Source organism: Sceloporus occidentalis, unplaced genomic scaffold (genome assembly GCF_023333645.1).
Source record: "Sceloporus occidentalis isolate IW3139 unplaced genomic scaffold, rSceOcc1.0.p SCAF_89, whole genome shotgun sequence".
Taxonomy (NCBI): Eukaryota; Metazoa; Chordata; class Lepidosauria; order Squamata; family Phrynosomatidae; genus Sceloporus; species Sceloporus occidentalis.
Window position 1 is genome coordinate 3107321 of NW_028317069.1, and position 25449 is coordinate 3132769.

Genomic DNA, 25449 nt, shown 5'->3' on the forward strand with positions numbered 1-25449 from the left:
GACCTTCCCCGGCTGTCAGAGATCAGAGTTCCCCTCACCGGGAAATTCTCTCTGAAATGCCTTATACCTCCCTATATGCCACTCTGCCCCATAATATGCCTTTTAACCCCCTAAATGCCAGAGTGGCATGTAGGGGTATAAGGCATTTGTGGAGGCAGAGTGGCATAAAGAGGGTTAAAAGGCATATCATGGGGCACAGTGGCATATAGGGGTTTAAGGCATTTGTGGGGCAGAGCGATAAGCCTGGGGGCAGGTTGGAAAATAAAAAGAATATTTTTCTCAATCATAGCTTTTATTAAAAAAAAATAGTTTACATGAATTAACATTTACTGGTCAAACTTTTTTCCTATAGGGGCGTCTTATATTCAGGCTTCTTTTTTTCCTAAATTAATATTCAGATTTTGGGGGGTCGTCTTATAATCGAGCAAATACAGTACTAGCAAGCAGCAGATGTCATTAGCGCCAGTTTCAAAGGGTCCACTTGTGTAGCAAGAAGTTTTGGGGGCTACCAGAGGGCCAACGTTCCACCCCAGTTTAGGACACCGATCTCTAGCAAATAAAGAACGACAGGGACCCCTCAGATTCCATGAAGACTATAATGCCTACGATCCCAACATAAACCGAAAGCTGAGCTACTTTCACACAAACATCCAATTCGTAGACATAACCATTTACATGAAGAACAAGTCCATCCACACATTACTCAACCGCAAACCTTCCCGAAACACCACAGACATCCCCAAAACCCAGCCGCCAGATATCATCTCATGCGTTCGGATTCTACAAACCGGGATAAACATCTTCAGAACCTCAGGAAGGAGTTCAGCAACCGTGGTTTCCGTATAAAAATCACAGACTCTCAAATGCAGAAATCCTTCAATATCCCCAGAGAAAACCTCCTGACGGGCAATTGCCCCCCGGGCCGCCTGAAATCTAATCTAAACGGCTGCTGGGGGTTGCTGCAGCGGCGCTACTATAATACTTTTTTTTTTAATTATTTAATATGGCAAGTCGATCCGGTAGCGCTGATTAAAGTAGCGCCGGTCGGTGGCATCAGCACCCAGCGGCCGTTTAGATTTCCAGCAATCTGATGGCCGCCTAGTGATGGGAGCAGCGTGAGGGTGAAAGCTCCGCCCCCTCGCACTCAGACTGCTGGAGCACCGGATGTCGTGTCGCTGACTTCCTGTTAGCATAGAAAACAGTCTGCAGCTACCAGATGAAAACCCCCCAAAGTGGAAGAAGTAGAAGGTTAGTAAATCAATTTATTTTTGTACAAACTATATCATATTTATTGTATTCGTTAAAAACAAACAAAAAAAATCGGTATGTGTGTGTATGTAAGTGTGTCCGGGGGGGACAAACAACGTAATGCTTTTTTAAATTATTAAACAAAAAAAGAAATCTGTGTCTGTATGTGTTCACAAGCTCAGCTCCCCAGTGTCACCTCTGTCCCCAATCAGCCCCTCCCAGTGTCACCTCTGTCCCCAATCAGCCCCTCCCAGTGTCACCTCTGTCCCTAATCAGCCCCCCCATGTCATTGTTGTTCCCATTCAGCTCCCCAGTGTCACCTCTGTCCCCAATGAGCCCCTCTTTGTCACCTCTGTTCCTATTCAGCCCCCCATGGCATTGCTGTCCCCATTCAGCTCTTCAGTGTCAGCTCTGTCCCCAATCAGCTCGTATCTTGGGGGATTTCACTGACTGAGCATCAGGGGGACATTAGGTTTTGCTTTTTTCTTCACCATCCTTTGTTGCTATTAAATTGACTTATGTTAACCCACATTTTAATCATATTTGTATTTTTATAATCAATATGCGTTAGAAAATCAGGAAAAGATGGGCATGTATGTTGGGCTGATTCGGTGCCCCCCAGGCCTTAGGCTGCCAGCCCTCCCCTGCCTCCTGAGATACCAGCAGCCACAAAAAGGAGATTGCGGGCAATTCGTGGTAACCTACAGGCCACAAATGGACTCTGAACACACTGCCTGTGTGACACTCGCTACAAAGTAACGCCGTGTACAGCACAGAACATACATCCCACGGGTCACTGGCGGGAACATGTAGATATTCAACGTAACATTAATCACACAAAAAACAAGCTTTCCACAGAGAACGGCTACTTGTACAGCAACTAAATCACCCAGACGGACCACGAGAAAAATAACTGCACTCCGGCCGGCCACCAAGTCACCCAGAAGGACCACGAAAATAATAACTGCACCCCGGCCGGGCATCAAGTCACAATTACATACAGTATATATATATATTTACAGATAAACAACATATATATACACACACACACACACATATATATATTATATATACACACACGCAAAACCTGCCTCTTCCACTTGACCCATACATTTTATAAGCTCAATCATTATTACTTACAGTAGAAAAGCAAATGAAATAATGAACTCTCATGCGTCTCAGTCAGTAGTTTGACTTCTCCTAAAACACGACTACTCAGGACATCACCTGGGGGCTGACTTAGAATCATTATCCTAAATCAAGCTGCAATTACCTGCTGAAGAGGGCAAGGTGAGGGCCATTTATGATACAACTTAGTGAAAATATCATATATGGTAAGGGTTCTGACCCAATATGCACACACTATGTATATGTATATATATATATATATATATATATACACACACACACACACACACATTATATATATACGTAACACGCAGGGTAATAATAGCCCCCGTTATAATTTATAGGGCTGCAAACGCATTACGCCTTCTGCTGCTCTCAATGCTCCATCAAATAAAGGGGTTTTTGGTAAAATTACAAATTTGCCTTCAGAAATCATTCTCCCACTGACACCCAACACATCGAGCTTACGGAAACTACCGATAACTCTATATACATACTGTAATAAATATAAGTCAACTATTAATCTCCAAGGACAACAGCTGGATCCCAACACAATGGGATTCCTCTTGAGTAAACCAGTTTCAAGGAATTACACTAGTGGTGAAACCCAAATGTCCAGGAACTCACAATACATCAAAGAGCTATCTCTCTACCAGGTGGGAACAATAAACAGGAGATACAATCTACAATCTCCTACAAGAAAAGGACTGCAGGAGATAGTATCTGGGCTGGAGACAAGCATGTGTTTGTCCTACAACAAAAGGAGACAATATCAACATTCCAGAGACCCACCCTGAATTTGCCCTGAGGCACTGTGGGGGCAATCTAACTTCATGGACAAGAGCGGTCTCTACAGGCAGCTGGTGCAGGTACAAGATTGTGCCTTCCTAAGGATGAGTGGACACAAACTAAGAAGATGATTGGCTGGGACTGTTTGGGCATAGTGGCTATAAAGGTGTTGTGTGAGCAACAAAGACAAGAGAGAGAACCAGAAAGAAAGAAGGAAGGATAACATCAAGGTGACAGGGACACCCCATCCTTACATGCACACATAGAGTCATTAGCATAGTGTAGTTAGAGTCATAGAGCCTTGTATTTCAGACGCTTCTCTATATACTCACATATATGTATTTGTTATTTTAATAAACCCATTGTTTTAAGCCACTGGTGTAAGTGGAGTTTCATACGACGAGGAATCTGTAGTAGTTAAAGGAAAGCCAGACGGGTGAAGGTTATATATCCCGGGATTCAAAAGGGGCTTTTCTACATTGGCGAAGCCAGGCAGGTTAACGTTCCAGTAAAATTTTTGAAGACATTCCTCGGTTGGCCCAGGACTACGTCGTGAGCATTTTGGAGGGCGGAATTCGTATGAAAACGGAGAGATTCGGTATCGTGAGTATATAAGATGGAAGCTGTTAATAAATTTGCGGATAAGTCAACTGTTGAATATGTATGTAATGATAGGTTAAATGCTTTACAGTTGTTAAATGATTTACTGTTACAGTTTGAAAAGGCTAATAATAAGATAGGAAAATTTGTAATTCATAAGAAAAAGAAGTATGCGGCTAATTTAGCTCAACTTGTTGTACAGTATAAGTGTGCATTAGAAAGTATGGAAGGAAAGGTCATGTCTAATACCAATGTACAAATGATACCTGTAAATGTCTCTGTTGTTGGGGTAGATGGTTGTCCTACATGCCAATTAAGTAGAGAGGATGTAGAAATGTTGGGGGAACAGTTTGTACAAAGGGGACATATTATAGCAACACTAACTCAGAAACTAGAAGAGGAACGCTCTAGGCACAATACACATTTTCCTGTTTATACTGCAACAGGAGGTGAGGAAGCACAGTGTCACACTCCACCAAATACAACAGGTCACGATACAGTCAAAAGTTCGCTATTTACTAGATCTGAGACAACCCCAAGCACGTTGCCACGAACACATAAGTTCACAACACTTACTAGTTTTGCAGAGGACCCTCATAAGAAATATGCTCGTGAAATTAAAGCCCTCAACACACCTTTTAATTCAAATGCTCACATGGTAGATAATTTAGTTACATTTGAGCAGTTTGTTACCCAGTATAGCCTTGATGACCACACTGCCTGCCAACTGCTTAAAATTTGGTTGCCTCCATATTACAGTAATTCATTAGAACTCCAACAGCAGTATGGCTCTTGGGCTAATAAGGAGGAGCGCAGTAATCAGATTATGGCCCTTACAAATGTAGATACTGCGGACACATCCTTCTTAGATAGTATTTTGCCCCAGCCCAATGAAGACCCTTTTGCATTTTGTACCAGATTTCATGAGGTGTATTGCAAGGTTCATAACAAAACAGGTTTGCAAATAGGAGACCCAATAATGTTACGTATACTAGCAGGAAAATATAAGGGTATGGATTCCACTAATCGTAACTTATTAGCTACAGCTCGTAATTTTCATGAATTCCTAAGAATGTTACATGACTGGAGGAAGGATCATACACTTAAAGCAAACTTCCAACACATTGCTTTAGTAACAAAAAATGAAGGTAACAGTACACACCTAGATAAATTAAGAACAGACCGCATATGTTTTTCATGTGGAAAAATTGGACATATTAAAAAACACTGTTGGCAACGCAGAAATAATCAGGAAAGAAGGGGTCAGGTACATGCAGGGGCATATCACAATACTGCCAGAAACAACGCTTGGCATTCCACACGACATAATCCCTATACACAAGCAAGAGAGCATCTTAAACAGATTTCGGAAAAAGAAGGTTATAACTCTTATCCCACCCAGGTTCGAACAGTAGAGGATGCGAAATCTTCCAGCCAAGTAGCGAATGAGATTCCAACTGCACCTCTACTTGATCTTAGGGATGAGGGGTGCACTGTACTCTCACCATAGGGATGTCAGGCCCCTGTTAAAATGGAACCTATCTGCAAATTGCAGAAGGACCATAACAGTCGCCCTTGTGTTTCAGGTGTGGTCGGGGGCCATCACACAAATATACTACTGGACACAGGAGCTGCTGTTAGTCTAACATCTTTACCGTTGTTTGTCTCACCATTAGCACCACAAACTCACTTAATAGGATTAGGGGGAGCCCAAACAAGAGCAGTGTTAGCACCCTCTGTACCTATACAGCTGAACTCTTGGAGTGACGTATTTCCTATGTGGTGCACCTCACAGGGTGATGAAACTATTCTAGGTGTGGATATAATGCGCAAGGCGGGGATGCTTATTGATTTGTGTAATGGTATGTTATGGAAAGACACACGTAACCGCAAACCAGTAATCTTGGATTATGAACATTTCTCCTCAATCCCAGCTATACACAGCGTGAAAGATGCACCTATACAATTCCCGTTTACAGATAAGGCAGTAGTTAAATCCTTAGTGCACAAGTTTCCAGAGGTGTGGGCTCAAGGTAAGAATGATTGTGGAGTTCTCAAAGGAAGTGAAATTTTGGTTCAAGGGCCAGACCCTCCCCCACAAAGACAGTATAGGTTTCCAAGTGAAGCTATTGAGCCAGTAAGGGAAATATTGCAGCAATTACAGGAACAAGGAATTGTACGCCCATGCAACTCAACAAATAATAGTCCTATATGGCCTATAATTTAAAAAAATGGAACATACAGGTTGACCATCGATTACCGTATGCTGAATAAATATACTCCTCCTGTCACTAACATTGTAGCTAGTACACCTGACATCATTTCTATGCTTAAACCAGATGCCTCTGTATACAGTGTTTTAGATATCAGCAACGGATTTTTTAGTGTTAAATTACACCCAGATTGCCAGTATAAATTTTCTTTTACATTTGAAGGGCAGCAGCTAACTTTCACCACATTACCACAAGGCTTTCATTCATCCCCAACATATTTTCACCAGTATTTGGCAGAGGTATTAAAACCATTCTCCTCCCCAAGTAGCCTTATCCAGTATGTGGATGACATATTGCTCCAGACAAAAGATGAGACTACACACCTACAGCTTCTAGCTGAACTTCTAGCCCTTATCCAAGAGTCAGGACTGAAATGTAACACAAGTAAGGTTCAGCTTGCACAGCCTGAAGTAGTATTTCTGGGAGTACGCATCACACGAGGGCAAAGGTCAATTGAGAAAGATAGAATCAAGGGAATCTTGAATACACCCCAGCCAATTAATAAATCAGGGGTAAGAAAATTTTTAGGCCTAGCCAATTTTTCTAGGGACTTCATAGAAGGTTTCGCGGGTAAAGCACTATTAAGCCCAAATTCATCAAAAACATTTTACATTCAGATGGCTACTGATGACAAATGCATAACAGCAGTTATATTACAAGAGTCACAGACAGAACACCGACCTGTAGCATATCTATCTCGACTTTTAAATCCCGTTGAGAAAGGATTTGACTCCTGCACAAAACATTTGCTAGCACTTCACTGGGTAATCATTACCTCTGAACATCTCATAGGTTTTGCTCCAATAGTGATTCAAACACCTCATACACCACTTAAATTGTTATTGGAGAAACCCTTAACAGGGGTATCACATCAGCGCATAGCAAGATGGCTAGTGGATTTACAGGAGAGACCTATAACTATTCAACACAATGCTAAATATGTTTTACCTCAGCTTATGCAGTATGAGGGAATGCAACACCAGTGTGAACAATTGAAAAATGATTGTAAAACAATATTTCATGCTGACACAATTAATGACTCTGTACATGTCTTTGTAGATGGTTCACGGTACTGGAAGAATGGTAAGTTTTACACGGGTTGTGCGGTGATCTGCCCCTCCAGGAATTTTCGTCTTTTAGTTAAACTCCCATCATATTGCTCAGCTCAAAGAGCAGAATTAGAAGCCATTTCATTGGCAATTAAACATTTTTCAGATGAGGATGTAACAATTTACACAGATAGTTCCTACATGGTTAGATCTCTAACAGTACATTTGCCACTGTGGGACGCAAGGGGTATGGTTGATGCAGCTGGCAAACCACTTGCACATAATGAACAGCTGACAGAGCTTATAGCGTTAGGCCAATAACATAAGGGCAAAATAGCCATTGTAAAGGTAAAAGCACACTGTAAAGATGAAGAATATCTTTCTTATGGTAACTGTGAGGCAGACGAAGCAGCGAAAGAGGCTGCAATAAATGGTACAGTGATTCACCCTGAACCGTTAATGGCCAAAATTGAAGCAAAACCAGCTCTCCTCAGCTTATCTGAAGAGCAAGCTAAAGATGACCTCCTTCAGAATATAACCAACCACATAACAGAGCATCCCGAGTACGAAGTTCAGGAAAATGTATTGTTTTATAAGACAAATGAAGGATTTGTTTTTGTGGTACCTGAACATTTAAAACACCCTATAACTCAGGAAGTACACACACGTTGGGGTCACCTAGGTGTCCAATCGACACTTAACATACTTGAAAGGTCATATTACTGGCCAAAAATGATTGATATGGTGAACCGAGTGATACAGGAATGTCTAATCTGTATTCAAAATAATCCCAGACCAAAGGGCCAAAGACCTACATTACAAAGAGTTCCCTTAGCCGATGGCCCCTGGCAGTCCTTACAAATCGATTTTATAGGTCCACTTGCATCAGCTTCATCAGGCCTTAGATATGCCCTTGTTGTGGTAGATGTATTTTCAAAGTGGATAGAAGTTATTCCCCTTCGTACCAACACAGCAACAGCTACAGCCAAAGCACTATGGGAGCATGTGTTTTCTAGATGGGGATTCCCACGCATAATTGAAAGTGATCAAGGCTCACATCTTACGGGTAAAATTATGCAAAATTTATGTGACATTCTAGGAATACAGCAAAGATTTCACATACCCTACCACCCAAAATCAGCTGGTATTGTTGAGAGGATGAATCGTACAGTAAAATCTCGCATTGCAAAAATGCTACAAGAGGCAGGAGGAACATGGGTACAGCATTTGCCAGCCATTCTTATGGCTATACGGGCATTGCCCTCTACAGCTGCCAAAATTTCTCCTTATGAGCTTATGACTGGAAGAGTTATGAACCTCTCGCATCCTGATGAGCCTACACTTTCAACCCCTCTCAGGGAGGCAATATCAAAAGAACAGTTTCTTAAGGCAGTGCAAGACCAAGTTCGAGCAAATTTACAATTTGCAGCAGGCAACATGGCAAGACCATGTAAAGAGGGGAGTGACGCAGGTGACCCGTCGAGTCTATTTGAACCAGGCCAGTTAGTCATGGTAAAAAAATTAGGACCCACAGCACCATGGAGAGCAAACTGGGAAGGCCCTTATATAATAAATAAAAAGCTTGGCTGTACAGTCATACAAGTAGAAAGCAAACAGAAAACCAAGAAAAAGAGGAAACAGCCAATGAAATGGGTACATATTGATCAATGTAAATTGATTCAAACAAGTGGTCTATGAATTTGAAAACCTCATTAACTTTTGATTCATGTTTTGTTTATCCTCTCTCTTTCTCTCCCTTATTCTTTTTTTTTCAGATGCATCGACTCAATCCAAAATCCTTGATGCGTACGATTACTTGTATGCTGATTATCCTGGGACTCTGTCAGTGTTCGATAATTCTAAAGCCTGCATCAGAAGAATATTATATATATACAGCATGTCAGAGCTGTTTAGGTCAAACTGGATATAGTATACCTGGCTATGTTGCACTGGCAGACAGGGAATGCTGCATAAATTGGGTAAAATCCAAAGAATTCTTTAATCTTCAAGTAAATCAGTTCCAGACAGAGACTAATAACACCAATAGATTGTCCGTTAAGGGGATAGCTAAGAATTACTTTGTTTGTAATGGACAAGTCAGGGAAATAATGCTGCAAGTAGAAGCCATGATCGACAGTGGAACCACACATCCAACTGTAATTGGGGACATCCTATTTGCATCTGGGGTAGGTGTAAGTGTTATAATCATACATATTCCCACCTACTCAGACACCACATTTCCTACTCCTCCACCTATGACACCCAGTACACATAAACAATGTGTGGCACCACAGGCAGTCAAAACACCCTTTCAACCAAAACTCACAGATAAAAGTCCAATATTTGTTGACGTTTCTTGGTCTATGGTGACTTGGACCTTCTTTAGACGAAAATGGGATATTTCCAATTATTACCCTAAATGTGAGAAATTCACACAGACTGGTTCACAACTATATGGACAATGGGGTGTGCATAGGACCAAAAGAGGTGTTATTGACACAGTTCTTGGAAGTATGGGCACAGGAATGGGATTTCTTAATGGGGTAGACATACAGACAATATATAGTAAGATTCAGGCTCTAGGATTTGACACAATAAAGGATCTAAATGCCCAATCACAGATAAATGATCTACTTCTCAAAATAAGTGAAAGGCATACTCAAACTATAGTAAATATAGATTCACATCTTGTAGAGGTGGTAAAGGAGTTAATTAACAGAGCCATCAACACTACCTCAGATCTCTCACTGGGATTGGCATGCACCCAGGCACAGAGTGAGTTGTCAACTAATTTTAAGATCTTGATGCAGACAATGTCAAACGGTCATGTACCTCTAATGTTTTCAAATGTTGAGTCTGGTTTAACAAAATTTGCTCTAGATAATATGAAGATATGGGTAAATGATTGGCATGGATGTAATGAAACCTTGTGCATAGCATCATCGCTCATTCCTGTATCAGGGGTTAAAACTGAGATTCAGAAACTAGTGTCTTTAGGAATCCCACTATCCGACACACAAGCAATGTTTGGCAAACTAACATATGATTCCCTGGTATTTCAAAATGGGGAATGGGTACAAATGGATCTTTCTCTTTGTGGTCTACATCCCGTGACAAAAACATATGTCTGTACACCGGGACAGGAAAGGGAGGTATACACTTCATGCTGGCATAATAATTCACTGTGTCAAGTAGGGGTTGAGACAGTCCCTACATCTCAAATTGTGTCATACATGGGATACGGCAGGGTGTGTTACACGTTATTACGAAAGATCAATCAAGTTGAATGGGTTTCTTCTGATGGGTGCTGGGGTAATTACAACTTGTCTAGAGGACTCTATTGTGGGGATAATTTGACTATTTTAAACATTTCTGGCATTTTATTTAGGATTCCATTCATCAGTCGACATTCTGTTGAATACCTCCCTTCTATAAACATTTCGGTGATACCTCCTAATCTCAGGGATGCTACTATTCTATTTAAATGGAGTAAAGTATTAGAATCAGACATAGGCCTACTTAAAAAAATGAAAGAATCTGATGATCAAACTAAGGTGGTAATTCAACATCTCCAAGGGGAAATTGAACAACTTATTCCTCACATTGATTCTGTTTCCACAAATAATCATTGGGATCATATTTTTGGACAATCATTTTCTAAAAGGAATTTTATGTATTATATGTTTCATCCTGTTTTTATTATTTTCATTTGTACTATTATATGTTTTATTGTGCAAATCATTCTTTGTAAATCACTGAAGCGCTTGACATCCAAGGCTAGACATACTATAAAAGAATTTAGATATTTGCATTTAAGTTAGACTCTCTAAAAGATAACTACACTATGGTGCCATGGAAATCCAAACATACAAAACCACTAATCTGAAGAGGACCTGCATTATGGATTTTATTCTTGACCATTTTAAATGTTTTTCCAGCTACAGCAAACTGGGTTTACATGTGTCATTCAGACACAAAGGGGGGAGATGTAATAAATATAAGTCAACTATTAATCTCCAAGGACAACAGCTGGATCCCAACACAATGGGATTCCTCTTGAGTAAACCAGTTTCAAGGAATTACACTAGTGGCGAAACCCAAATGTCCAGGAACTCACAATACATCAAAGAGCTATCTCTCTATCAGGTGGGAACAATAAACAGGAGATACAATCTACAATCTCCTACAAGAAAAGGACTGCAGGAGATAGTATCTGGGCTGGAGACAAGCATGTGTTTGTCCTACAACAAAAGGAGACAATATCAACATTCCAGAGACCCACCCTGAATTTGCCCTGAGGCACTGTGGGGGCAATCTAACTTCATGGACAAGAGCGGTCTCTACAGGCAGCTGGTGCAGGTACAAGATTGTGCCTTCCTAAGGATGAGTGGACACAAACTAAGAAGATGATTGGCTGGGACTGTTTGGGCATAGTGGCTATAAAGGTGTTGTGTGAGAAACAAAGACAAGAGAGAGAACCAGAAAGAAAGAAGGAAGGATAACATCAAGGTGACAGGGACACCCCATCCTTACATGCACACATAGAGTCATTAGCATAGTGTAGTTAGAGTCATAGAGCCTTGTATTTCAGACGCTTCTCTATATACTCACATATATGTATTTGTTATTTTAATAAACCCATTGTTTTAAGCCACTGGTGTAAGTGGAGTTTCATACGACGAGGAATCTGTAGTAGTTAAAGGAAAGCCAGACGGGTGAAGGTTATATATCCCGGGATTCAAAAGGGGCTTTTCTACACATACATACACACACATACATACACACATATGTACACTCACACACACATACATACATACATACATAAAGCAGAAGCGCACTGGCGCGTGGCGCTAACACTACAAACATGTGAAACTGTCTTGGGTGACGGGGAAAGCGACATGAGTGGGTTTTACACAAAGTATTTGAATCTCATAACCAGACGGCTGATTTATCCTCAGATTTGATTCTTACAACAGCGTTAAATATGATTCTCAATGATAGCGGCTGTCGGCCCAACAGGGTCACCAACAACAACAAGTCAGACCGCAGACCCCGCTCGGAGGGGCTGGCTGCACTCATATAATATATAATGTATAACTCACACTTACACTTATGTCGCTGGGGGACTAATCCACGACGCGCTCCGCACGGGGAGGTCCACAGATTCGGAACTTTTCACCAATCCAGGCTTTGGGCGCTCGCTGCTCTCTTATGGGGTGGAATAAAGATGTTCTTTTCATGAGGGGCCATCAGCGGAGCCTGGGAAGTGGTAAGATTTGTCCCCTGCAGGTGCAGTAACGAGGAGCAGGAATGGAGGTGGGGCACTGCTGCTCTGTAACACTTGCCCTCACTGGGGTTATTTTGCCTCACAGCTGTAATGATGTCACTGCATTACTATGTATTATACAGGGTGACCCCTGCCATTAATACCCCTCCATGGAAACGGGGGGGCTGTTACCATCTGAAAAGAGCCCAATCACCATCTAAAGCCCAATCACGGCCATACTTTGTCCTGGGCACACAGTACTCCACGGGGAATATCAAACAACCGTGGGACCCATAACGCGAGGCAGATCCACGGTGGCATTGCTGAACTTGATGTTGGTTGCCGCATACAGTTACAGTACCCGAAGTAACAGTTCGTAGTGCATGCGTTTGTTTGTTTCCGCCCCCTACCATTCACACTTAGGGGGCAGTGCTCTAATACTGGCCCCTCCCCGTAAAATCAACCATTAGGATGTGGCGTGTTAGTATGTCCCCGCCCCCAGCAATGCCCTGAGACTGGCCCCTCCATCAGGGTGTAGTGTAGCGTGTTGGTATAGCTCGTCCCCCTGGTATGTTTCTGTGTTTGTATATATAGTGTAGAGGCATCCAAGCCAACTGCCTGGTGGTGTAACGGTAAAGTAATCTGGATACCGTACCAAGGATCGCTGGTTCGAATCCTTATGTATATATTGTTTTAGAATAGGGGCGTATATATAAGTATATGTGAGTCAGGAGAAAACAGGGTCATATATCCACGCTGAGAAAGTCAAACCAACTGCCTGGTGGTGTAAGGGTAAAGTAACCTGCCTACGATACCAAGGATCGCTGGTTCGAGTCCTGATGAATATATTGTTTTAGCGTAGGGGAGTATATATAAGTATATGTGAGTCAAGAGAAAGCAGGGTCATATATCCACGGCGAGAAAGCACGATCGGCTGCTCGGTGGCGTGAAGGTATAGTTGCCTGCCTGACATACAATGGATCGCTGGTTCGAATCCTCATGATGACTTCTGCACGTAAGTACGCAGTGTGGCTCTGCTTGTGTGTGCCTGTGGATGGTGTTAAAGTGGCTCTGTGGCACTCTAACATCGGACGCTTACGTACACATCTACAGCCTCACCTGCATACACATAGCCGGTTGCGGACAAGGTTGCCGATAACACCTGAAGGTTGCGGTAAGCCGTGTGTCCTCGCACGCAGTGACCGAAAACACTGGTTGCGGAAAAGGTTTCGGAATGTGTGCGCATCCGCTTGACCCGTTCATGTGCGTGCACAGTAACCCACACAGCGACTTACATGGCGAATCATCATGGCGGATACAAAACCGCGGCTACGATACCGGAGATCCGGAGTATGATGGGGCATCACTGAGCAGCCACCCATTTCCCTCTCTCTGCTTCCTTTGGGCCAGAATCAAACACAATATACTCTTTGTATATTGTGAGACAAAGACCCCCTCCAGGGGGTTTTACCCCCCCCCCCTCAGGGGGTCATGGGAGGGTGTCCCCACCATCCATGCAACATGTATAAAGTATAACTAAAGTAACATGAATAGAGTATAAAGAAAAACACTTAACTAATTAAAACACTTAACTAATTGTTTAGTATATACTAAGATGTTTTAATTAGTTAAGTGTTAATTAGTGAAGTGTTTTAATTAGTGTTTTTCTTTATACTCTATTCATGTTACTTTAGTTATACTTCATACATGTTGCATGGACACCCTCCCATGACCACACCCCCTGAGGGGGTAAAACCCCTCAAGGGGGTCTTTGTCTCACAATATACAAAGAGTATATTGTGTTTGATTCTGGCCCAAAGGAAGCAGAGAGAAGGAAATGGGTGGCTGCTCAGTGATGCCCCATCATACTCCGGATCTCCGGTATCGTATCCGCGGTTTTGTATCCACCATGATGATTCGCCATGTAAGTCGCTGTGTGGGCTACTGTGCACGCACATGAACGGGTCAAGCGGATGCGCACATATTCCGAAACCTTTTCCGCAACCAGTGTTTTCGGTCACTGCGTGCGAGGACACACGGCCACCTTGTCCGCAACCGGCTATGTGTATGCAGGTGAGGCTGTAGATGTGTACGTAAGCGTCCGATGTTAGAGTGCCACAGAGCCACTTTAACACCATCCACTAGCACACACAAGCAGAGCCACACTGCGTACTTACGTGCAGAAGTCATCATGAGGATTCGAACCAGCGATCCATTGTATGTCAGGCAGGCAACTATACCTTCACGCCACCGAGCAGCCGATCGTGTTTTCTCGGCGTGGATATATGACCCTGCTTTCTCCCGACTCACATATACTTATATATACTCCCCTACTCTAAAACAATATATTCATCAGGATTCGAACCAGCGATCCTTGGTATGGTAGGCAGGTTACTTTACCTTTACACCACCAGGCAGTTGGTATTGCTTTCTCGCTGTGGATATATGTCCCTGTTTTCTCCTGTCTCGCATATACATATATTCCCCTACTATAAAACAATATACTTACCACAGAGAAGCCATCAGGATTTGAACCAGCGATCCTCGGTATGGCAGGCAGGTTACTTTACCTTTACACCACCAGGCAGATTGCTTTGGTTTCTCGGCGTGGAAATATGTCCCTGCTTTCTCCTGACTCACATATACTTATATATACGCCCCTATTCTAAAATAATATATACCCTCAACAGTTATTCACTAACACCACCTTGTAGCCATCTGGATTCAAACCAGCGATCCTTTGCATGTTGGGCTGCTTACCTTGCCTTTACAGCACCAGGTCTGCAACCGGCTCTTTTCCTCGCCTAAGGAATATGATGCCTATCATCTCCTGACTCACAAATCCTTACGTGCACCTACGCTAACACGATACATGCCCTTTAAAATTATGCATTGCTAACACCATATATATATATATATATATATATATATATATATACACACACAAAGTAACTATAACAATACATACTTATACTTTAACACTAAAACATGTAACGCGATATGAACCGGCAACCCTTTGCACATCAAGCGAGGCATATTACCATTACCAGGGAATAGGAAGCGATGCACCGCCATGACCCTGTTTTCTCCTCACTGACATATACTATTATATACCCTCTCTAAAACATTACATACACCCTACATATACACACACAGAAACTGTAACAATACATACTCACACTAACACAATAAAGGAGCCTCCAAAACACTAGATACAGCAATACCAAATATAAATAAATATATACACTGCAAAATACTTACACGCAATAAAGAAGCCATTGAAGTTCGCACCAAGAACGCCTTATATAACAAGTAGGTCACATTACCGTTACACCATCAAACAACCAGGTTCTTTGGGATATCACCTGACAAGCGCATAGTTGAGTTTGTGCCCAGGAAGACCGTACCCCATACCCAAATAATGACTCAGACACTTTATTTGGGTGCAAAATATATTGTCCACAGCTTTATTTAACATATATACAATATTTAGAGGTCATTGTCAACCCAGCCACCCCGGTTAACATAATTAACAGTTTACATCTTATTAACACTGACAATGACCTCACATAACCAATAAATTAACCATATAACAATGGCACCAACACATACCAGGTGCCTCCACATTAACATATTAACATATTTACCACAATAGGGATGTACCAAGACACCCCCACCAGACCGTTTAACCAAATTATAACTATGTAGGGGCATACCGAGACACCCCTACACCACCAATTTAACCAAACACCAATGCAGGGGCATACCGAGACACCCCTACACCACCAATTTAACCAAACACCAATGCAGGGGCATACCGAGACACCCCTACACCACCCCAGGTTCTGAGTAACGCTCGGACCACTGGGTATAACGGGGAAGCCGGGGGAGCCAGCGGTATAAAGCGGGCACATTGAAAGGGCACATTGTGGGCAACGAGTCTATGTGTAATGCATTTTTACTTTCGTCTGTGACAATCAACATAAAAGAAGTCATAAACTGCCCATACAAAACCCTTTCATTCCCGCAATAACCAGCAAATGTGTGGCAGGATGCCTCACCCAAACTTACAGCAAATCTCTATTCCAACATCCAAGCTTTTCTGCTTTCATGACCCCTTCACTTCCTGTTCCTGGAGGAGATCCCCCAAAATGTCACCACACCAATAATGACACCGCAGCCATGCGTGGTTGGAAATTGAATTTGCCGCAGCATTTATTCACCAAATTCTGCAATGTTTCTTCTATGCGTTAATACGTCCATCAATGGTTTTAATGAACAGGTGATTATATACTGATAACAAAACCCCCTCAATCTTGATGAAGGGTACCTGGAAGCCCTCTGAACGCTAATCTACAAAACAACATGGTTGATTTTTTATGCATCCGAATGTTATTGGAATAAACACGGTGGGTCGGGATGACAGATCCCAACGCCGCAGCACCTCTCTCATTTTTAGGGGAGTAGAGAGGTTAGAGTCACTCTTCGCTTGGCAGGGACTTCTCCGCCAACATACAGAATGTCCGATCCAGAAAAATAAATGTGTCCGAAGATCAGGGAAAAGCCAACATTATCTACTGGGTTACATCAGTTCGTTATACTTATTGTTTTAAATTTTTAATGCTTTTTGCTTTAAGCTGTCCGAGGAGATCCGTTCTCTGTAGAAGAAGAGCTGGCTGACACGGTGTCCTGTTGGCGGGTCCTCCTGTCCAGCTCGTCCTGGACGTTGGTTTCTGTCCTGCGGCCAAGAAAAAAAATATCAGTATCACACCAATTATTTCATAGTCTCGTTTATCTACTTAAATAAATATGTGCTTAAAACAATAATTCAAATAAACAGTTCAAATAAAAAGGCATAGAAACTGCGGCTGCAGAAAATGAAATATTCTCTTTAAAAAATAAAAGTGCTAAATTAAAAAGCTCACCCGATAACCCAGATAATCGTCCACCACCCAAGGAACGCTCTCTTTGGCATTGAAAAGTGAGAATAGTACGAGTTTAATTAAATAATCCTGATGAGCATCAAGCTCCATACATTCATACCTGGTGTTTTGGCTGATCCTTGTGCGTTCTGCGTGGCGGCCCCCCGGACTGCCTGGGGACCCTGTCTTTTTATGCAGGAGACTGTTGAAGAAACTGTCCAGGACTCCTTCGCTGGCAGCGGCATCTGTATTGGACGAGTCCAGATTATACTTAATGGTTGGCGCATTAAAAAAAAAAAGGTTTCATGACATCATCGATTATTTTTATTGTTCAATAAAACTGACTTTATTGTGTGCACAGTGTTAGTGTGTCATTGTAAATACGTATTGTGTTAGCCAGTGTGTGCCCATGTGTATAAGAGTGTGATGCTAGCCTGTATACAGTATGGCATTAGCATGAGTGTGTATGTCAGCATGTAGTGTGTCTATTAGTTTATGGCATTAGCGTACATGAGCATAAAATGTGCGCGTGTTACTTTAAGGTGTTAGTGTGCTTAAGATGTCAGCGTGTGTATGGACTGTATGTTGTGTGTAAATATATGTTGGTGAATGGCCAGGCTCGACAAACCCCAGGCGCCAGGTGAATAACGTTATTGGGGAAGAAAAAAAAAAAAAAACGGCTTGTAACTTTTTTGGCTGGCTCCTAGATCCCAACCAAATTTGTCGAAGAAGAAAACAAGCTGAACGGCCCAGCATGAAGATGAAGTGCTTTCCCCGGACACGCAGTATGTAGAGAGAATGGCGTTCACACTTACTGGTAATATTTGGATCTGATTTCTTTCCTGCTGCCATGGCCGAGGAGCCGGGTACGGTGGAAGTGCCAGAGCGACCAGGAGTTCTAGGGGTCCTGCAGGAGCCGGTGCTGGAGATTCCTGCAAGACAAGGAAACAATTCTATCATTCAGGAGCTAGAATGCGGAATTCTGTTTACATACAGGATAAAATGTAATATATATATAAATAAATAAAAGAGCATGTCATGCATCACAGGGAAATAGCTGGCCAATGTAACCCTTTAGCCTATCTACCCCATCCATACTTTGACCTCAGCCTTGTCTTATTATTTAATAATTTTTATAGCGCCATCATAATGCGCAGAGCTGTAAAATGAAAGGTGTCCATCACACGCATTCATTCTTCATTGTATTAACCTCTTCCATGTCTGCTAGAAGGCTGTTCAGCATCTACCATCTCAGTGATAGGATAACCATTGGGGCCGTGCTGGAAAACATTCAGACCGCTGAAAGGGGGATCTGACCAGGGGTAACGGATCACCAGGCAATTAAATGAATTGCAGGAAGTTAAGCTTTATCTAAAAACCCAAATGCATTTTGTTGGTCGCTGCAAATTCCACCAATTCACAAACATGAGAAGTCTTTCTGAAAAGCTTATTCCAGCACTACTTACGGAAGCTCTGGTGAGGGTGGCCGGCTGCTTTGCAAGGTTAGACTATATATACAAGGAAAGAAAATAATTATCAGTCACACATTCCAGAGAACTGGCTGCCCCCTGAAAAGGCTGGGAGGGAGGTCCCCCTGGAGCCATAAGGTGCAACCACAGTGCAATTTTCTTATGGTCCCAACGGAGAAACTGTTCATTTGGATCGCAGCCATGGCCGACCACCAAAAGTAATATAGGCCCAGACTAAACTTCTCAAGGGGAGGAGGAAGAAAATCTTCACGCCAAATCAAATATACAGCCCCCCTCAGGGCAGCATCGGCCAACCGCAACGCATCACCCTCAGCCTGTTTGTCCATGGACACTATCGCTCCCCCAGAATCCGCAGCCTGAGGCGCTATCGAACCCCAAGCATGCGGTCCCGTCTGGACCAGCCTTGAGCTCACCTGCTCTGACTCACAGCAAGGGGTTAACAAGGGGTTAGCAGGGAAAAACTCAGTTACCCAGTATTGCCCCCATTCCACAGATGGGAGAAGCCCCCCAGCTTGCCTTCTACACTTTTTCAAATAATTCCACAAGACCCAAGAGCAGCCAAGACCAGGGACAAATCTACCATGAAACCACGGGGAACCCCTTTCTACCACTATGGGTACCCCTGTAAGTGGAGAGAAAGAGGAAAATAAAGGAGGGAGAAGGGCCATGCTACCTTGTACCCAGCCCCCAGCCAAGGTGGATATCGCATGCCTAGCCAAAGGATGGGGAGAAGCAGGCAAACTGCCTGAAAACAGCAAGTTTCCACAACAAGGAATCTTCAAGAGCCTTTGTGCATCCACCTGCCTCCACGCCCAGCAGCTGTGGTGCCGCCATCAAATATATTCCTAGTGAGCTCCATATTGGGGTTGGTGTGGGACTTCACAGCAGGCCAAAAGCCTGCTTTAGCAGACCTTGTGGCACCTGTCGGCACCATATTGGATGTGGCGTATGGTGTAGGAACAGGCCACAGGCCCCTCCTTGCCTGATCCTGTGGATCTCAATGGGGAACCAAGTCCCTGGGTCAATTTCTTGCTCAGCAAGTCTCCTCTGGACCCACCAGCCATGGCCCTCAGGTGCTGATGCAACCGGCCAACATCTCCCATGGCGAGTAGACACTTAAAAATAAAGCCTTTTTTTCTTGGAAAACGTGCATAAATGACACCCAAGTAGTCAGTATGGTATCACGTTTTGCCACAGGTTGTCAAATCCAGCAAACGCTACTCTGGGACGGTTCTCTGAGATTGCCCCTGATATACCCCTATGATAAATGCGAGCTGCCCCACAAGGGGTCCTCACCTCAGTCTGGTTACCCATGCATCCAATGCTTTACCTGCCAAGGTCGTGAGTCAGAACGTTGTCACCGAGTGGAAGGATGATGTTGTCATCTTCTGTCCCAGTAGCTGTAGGTCCCCTTCTCTGCCGTGACCCTTCAGGTAAACCTTCTGGTTCCACATACTCCTGGAGATTGGCAGCCGAGTGCGAGGGAGACTGGTGAGATTGGCAGCCGAGCGTGTCTCCCCACCCTCTGACAGAGAGCGGAGGGTGGGGGGACTGGCAGACGGAGAGTGGAGGGTGGGGAGACTGGCAGACGGAGAGCGGAGGGTGGGGAGACTGGCAGACGGAGAGCGGAGGGTGGAGAGACTGGCAGACGGAGAGCGGAGGGTGGAGAGACTGGCAGACGGAGAGCGGAGGGTGGGGAGACTGGCAGACGGAGAGCGGAGGGTGGGGAGACTTGCAGACGGAGAGCGGAAAATGGCAGTGGAGTCCAGGAAGACAATAGTTACGCGTGAGGAGACGGGCAAACGGCAGCGGACTCCGGCAGACAGCAGAGCGGAGCGGCAGATGACAGTGGAGTCTGGGGGAGACAGCAGCAGAGTGTGGGGAGACTCGCAGAGGACGGCGGAGACAGGCAAATGGCACCACCTCGGTTTATCCAGGGATTTTCTACTCACGCAGCAACGCAAGCGATCAGGAGCGATAAGAGTTCTGTCTCCAGCGGAGTCCGGCTCAGGAAGATCACACGATGACAAATGCTGATAACACAGAAATAATACACAATGCAATGGTTACACACATTAACACTTCCCTCGCTGGCAAACTACTTTTGAATTCATTTAATATGCATATGTGTGTCAGTGTGTGTGTCAGTGTAAGTGTGTGTCTGTCCCATACAGGATCCGACCCAGGTGCCAAATACTCTAGGTACACCTCTGCCCCCCTGCAAGCAAAAACCAGCATTTTTAAGACATTCTCTTCCAGATCGCGTCACGGCTGACATCACCCGGCAGGTCATCGGACCTTGCTGGGATATCAGATCGCTCCAATGAGGCACTCAACACAGACAGTGTGATCTCTATGCAAGTCTATGGGGACTTGCATGGAGCTCACAGTGTGATCGGTGCAGGGGGAATCGCAGGGTTTCTCACTCTTTTCACATGCTGCAACAGGAATCCAAAAAAAAGAAAAAAGTGTTAGTCTTTTTTGTTAATAAAAAAATCACTAAAATAATACAATAAATAATAATAAAAAAAGTGAGCTAAGTGATGCCATTGTGACATCACTGGCATTAATTACATGTTCAAGAGGTCCCTAAGAGGACCTCTAGCCATACTTAACTATTAACAGCGCAATTTAAAATAAAATAAAAAAAAGAATACAAGAAATACAACAAATAAAAATAATTCTAAAAAAGAAAAAACCCTACAACCCATTGTCCTAGAACAACATCTAAAAGATATAACCCTAGTGCTCCTGTTCACAACCCTCAAACCCGTTAAGCCATAATTATAAAAAATACTATATGTAAGGGGTGGATATGGCTCTCTAGAAAGAAAAAAAACTAAGCATGTGGAGTATTTCCGTAATCAGGAGGTGCAGCTAAACAAATTTGGCTGGGTTTCTCAGCCGTAACACATAGCCTGTGCAAAAAAAATTATTTGTTGATTTGCTGAGTCATATTCAAAATTTCCCTTAATGTAAATTAGTGTATTCTTTTTTAAGTTGTATAATGTTTTATGAATATCATTGGGACTGTGAAATTTTTTTGTATATTAATCCTGTTTACATTTCTATATGTAATAAGAACAACTTTATCCCTTCTCTTCATTTGTATTCACCATTGTTCAGTGTTGTCTGTGTTTGTCTAAACATTGCCCAGTCCCAATAAAGTGTGTTCTCTTGCCAGGGCCGGCCCTACCATGGAGTAGAGTGGGGCAATTGCTCCAGGCGGCACTTTTGCAGGGACGGCACTTTGCCGCCCCAAGCCCTTTTTTTTTTTTTTAAGCAGAGGAGAGAGAGGGGCGCTGAGTGGTTTTCGCTTACCCGCTCGCCGCCCCTCTCTCTCCTCTGCGAGCCCTCTAGCTCGGTGTCGGCTTGTAATGCTGAGCGCCGGAAGATGACGTCATTTCCGGCGCTCAGCATTACAAGCCGGCACCGAGACCGAGCAGGGAGACTCGCCGCAGGACTGCTGAAAGGTAAGTACAAAGGGGGTGGGGGTAGATAACAGGGAGGGAGGGAGAGTAAGGGTAGATAATGGGGAGGGAGAGGAAGGGTAGATAATGGGGGGGAGGCATTTTAAACTTCGCCCCAGGCGGCATTATGTCTTGGGCCGGCCCTTTCTCTTGCATCCTAACTTATGTGTGTCGTGACTGGTTGTACAAACCCTTTTTTTCCCCCTCTAGGAGCACTTTTACTCTGAGAACCGGAGCGGCTACCCATCCTTGTAGCAGGCTTCCGCTGCGACGGCCAGCTATATCCCTCTGGATCCCGTTACATATCCCATCATTTATAATACAATCCTATTAAATATTTATAATTTTAAATCCAGTTCAACCACTACATTTCTCCTGTTTCTTTCTTTTTTTATAGATCAATATAAAGAAAACAACAACACTAGATAAATTTAAACTATTTATGAACATTAGGGAGCTTTAAGAGTTGGTTAAGGCCTAAGATAAATTAATTGTTTATACAGCTATCTGGTTTAACTGACCATAACCTATAGCCTCCCGTGAAATATTACACTCTGGGGTCCAGGGTCTCCTTGGGTGGTGCCTTTTCTCCTCTTTTCCTTCCTTTCTTTCCTGTGATTTTTTTTATTTTGTTTTACCCAGTGCAGGATGCACTGGGTAAAACAAAATAAAAAAAACAATCCTTCAAAGGACAACAGAGGAATATATTAGCTAGTGATATACATATATAATGTTTTTTTAATGTGTGCCCTGATTGACCCATACTATGTTTTTTTATTTGTATTTAACTTCCTTGTATATGTTGAAAAACCCCTCAATAAACTTTAATTTACAGAAGCAATTCATTCATTCATAAACATATGAAAGAACACACATTTCACTACGAAATTTTATTTCAAATCTAAAATGCATGTTTTACATAAGTGTGCGGTTTGTGACATCTCATCCATACACAGTGCAGGTAATTGATGGCTATAAAATTAATTAGCGTTAAACCCACACTAGGCTTTAGCTTTTCCAAGTCCTTATGGAGAAAGGTTAACGTTTACTTTCACTCTCATTTGATCACGTTAAAACCCACCATTTTAATATAATAAAACGTTCAACAAATACATAGTACTATGGATTACCAGGAAATAGTTTCCACATAGGTCCTTAAAGGGTGCTACAAAAATGTGAAGTACTAAAATATATTACTCTAAAAATAAGCGCGAAGATATTAGCAAAGCGTTTCAATATATTTTGTATAGAAAACTAAATTGCGAGTTTGCTCTAGATTAAATAATTCATTTTTCAGTTGCTCCATAATACATAACGAAACACCATCCTCTGTGGAATTTTCCTGCCAGGATGATTAATATGACCCTACATAATGAATGGTTAATCCAAGGAAGGTTTCTTCAACGTCCAATTTCTTACTCAACTATGCAGGATACACTTGGCAAGGCAACAACAATAAGCTTACTGGGATTGATCTTTGAATAAAGAGCCTATATGTTCAGTGAAAATATCTTGATATTCATTACAGCTTTTTGGAATTTGCCTTTGATGCCTTCTTTGTTGTTATAGGAAGCAGCTAAAGCAGATGTTTTATTAGTTCACATACCCTTAAGGACCGGAGATAGGGTCTAGAAGTTTAATGAATAGGAGGACATCTAAGCTACTCAGCATCAACTCTAAGGGAATATATAAAAAATTATAAAAACAATACAACGTTGTGTAATATAGTGTAAGGACCCGGGTCCGTGGTCAGACGGCTACCATGACCCAGAGCGCCCAAAGATGGTGTTCAGGAGTTAATGCGCAGTAGCGGAGTAGGACAGGGCCTGGTGCAGGGCGACTGCACTGTCCAGGACGTTGAGCAGTACTCAATATTTTCATATAGTGAATGTAGCCCGCAGTACTTTCGCTATGCTTGTATTACTATATTCCTGAAATTCTGAATTTAGGATTTTTATAACATCTAAATATTTATCTGTCTCAGAAGATACATCATTTTACATAATCAGATTTAATGGTATGCCAACTATTATAGTACCTATCATGAATAACGACATTTAGAGTTCGACATTTCAAAAGCAGCGTTCTCCAAAGATATATTTTTGAACAGCTGTCTTCACGTCTTTGTTCCTCAGGGCATAAATAAAAGGGTTCATAGCTGGAGTAATAACTGTGAACAATATGGCGGTCATTCTGTCCTGTTCCAATGAATCTAGAGTGGCCGGTCTCAGGTACGTACAAAAGGCAGTTCCGTAATATAAGAGGACAACGGTGAAGTGGGAAGTGCAGGTGGAAATTGCCTTTTGTCTTCCTTGAGAAGATCGGATGTTTAGAATATGGGTACCAATAAAGAGATAAGAGATCACAATAAAAAAGAAGCTGGAAAGACCTACAAAGCCGGTAACAATGGACACAAGGCTCTCGTTGAGGCTGGTATCTGTACAGGCCAGTATCAAAAGAGGTTTGATATCACAGCAGAAATGAGTGACCCTGTTCATCCTACAGAAGGGCAGCCTGGATGTTAGAATAGTGTGTGTCAAGGAATAAAAGTAACCGATGAACCAGCAGGCGGATGCCAGTTGGATACAAGTGGTCTTTGACATAAGGACATGATAACGTAGGGGGTTACAAATAGCAACGTATCTGTCATAAGACATGGATGTGAGGAGCATGGCCTCTGTGCTTCCCAAAAAATGAAAGATGTGGAGTTGGGCTATGCAGCCCCAAAAGGATATTATCTTTTTGTCTTCCATCACCAAGCCTGCTAACATCTTGGGGACTATTGTTGATGAATAGAATAATTCCAAAAAGGACAGATTTCCCAAAAAAAAGTACATAGGAGTGTGAAGGCTCCGCTCTACGATGACTACAGCCAGAATGGTCAGATTCCCCACCAAACAAAAGAGATAGAACATAAGGAACGTGATGAAGAGGAACACCTGGAGCTGAGGAAGGTCCGTGATTCCCAAGAGGATGAATTCTTTTACCGACGTGCGATTCCATTCTTCCATTTGAGTCTGAAGATAAAGTACAATTTACAGATAAGTTCCGAATATTGTGGAATTTAACATATTCCAGTGCATATAATATTATGAATATATTATTTGCTTTCAACAAAGCATTTAATTATCCTCAGCTTGTGTCTAGAACGTTACATTTCCAATCCTGCTCACTTTGATGATTTAAGGGTTAGGATTTGTCATCACAGCATCCT

At 42.8% G+C, this 25449-nt stretch overlaps 1 protein-coding gene across 1 annotated transcript; it reads right to left on the reverse strand.

Moving 5' to 3' along the window:
- Positions 1–24307: 24307 nt before the first annotated feature.
- LOC149284736 (olfactory receptor 12D1-like) lies at positions 24308–25246 on the reverse strand. The gene has a single exon (XM_089496353.1). The coding sequence runs from the start codon at positions 25244–25246 to the stop codon at positions 24308–24310; it is 939 nt and encodes a 312-aa protein (XP_089352479.1).
- Positions 25247–25449: the final 203 nt, after the last annotated feature.

Bases quoted from the DNA above. Each gene is read 5' to 3' on its own strand.
- LOC149284736 (XM_089496353.1), bottom strand. From the start codon at position 25,246: ATGGAAGAATGGAATCGCACGTCGGTAAAAGAATTCATCCTCTTGGGA.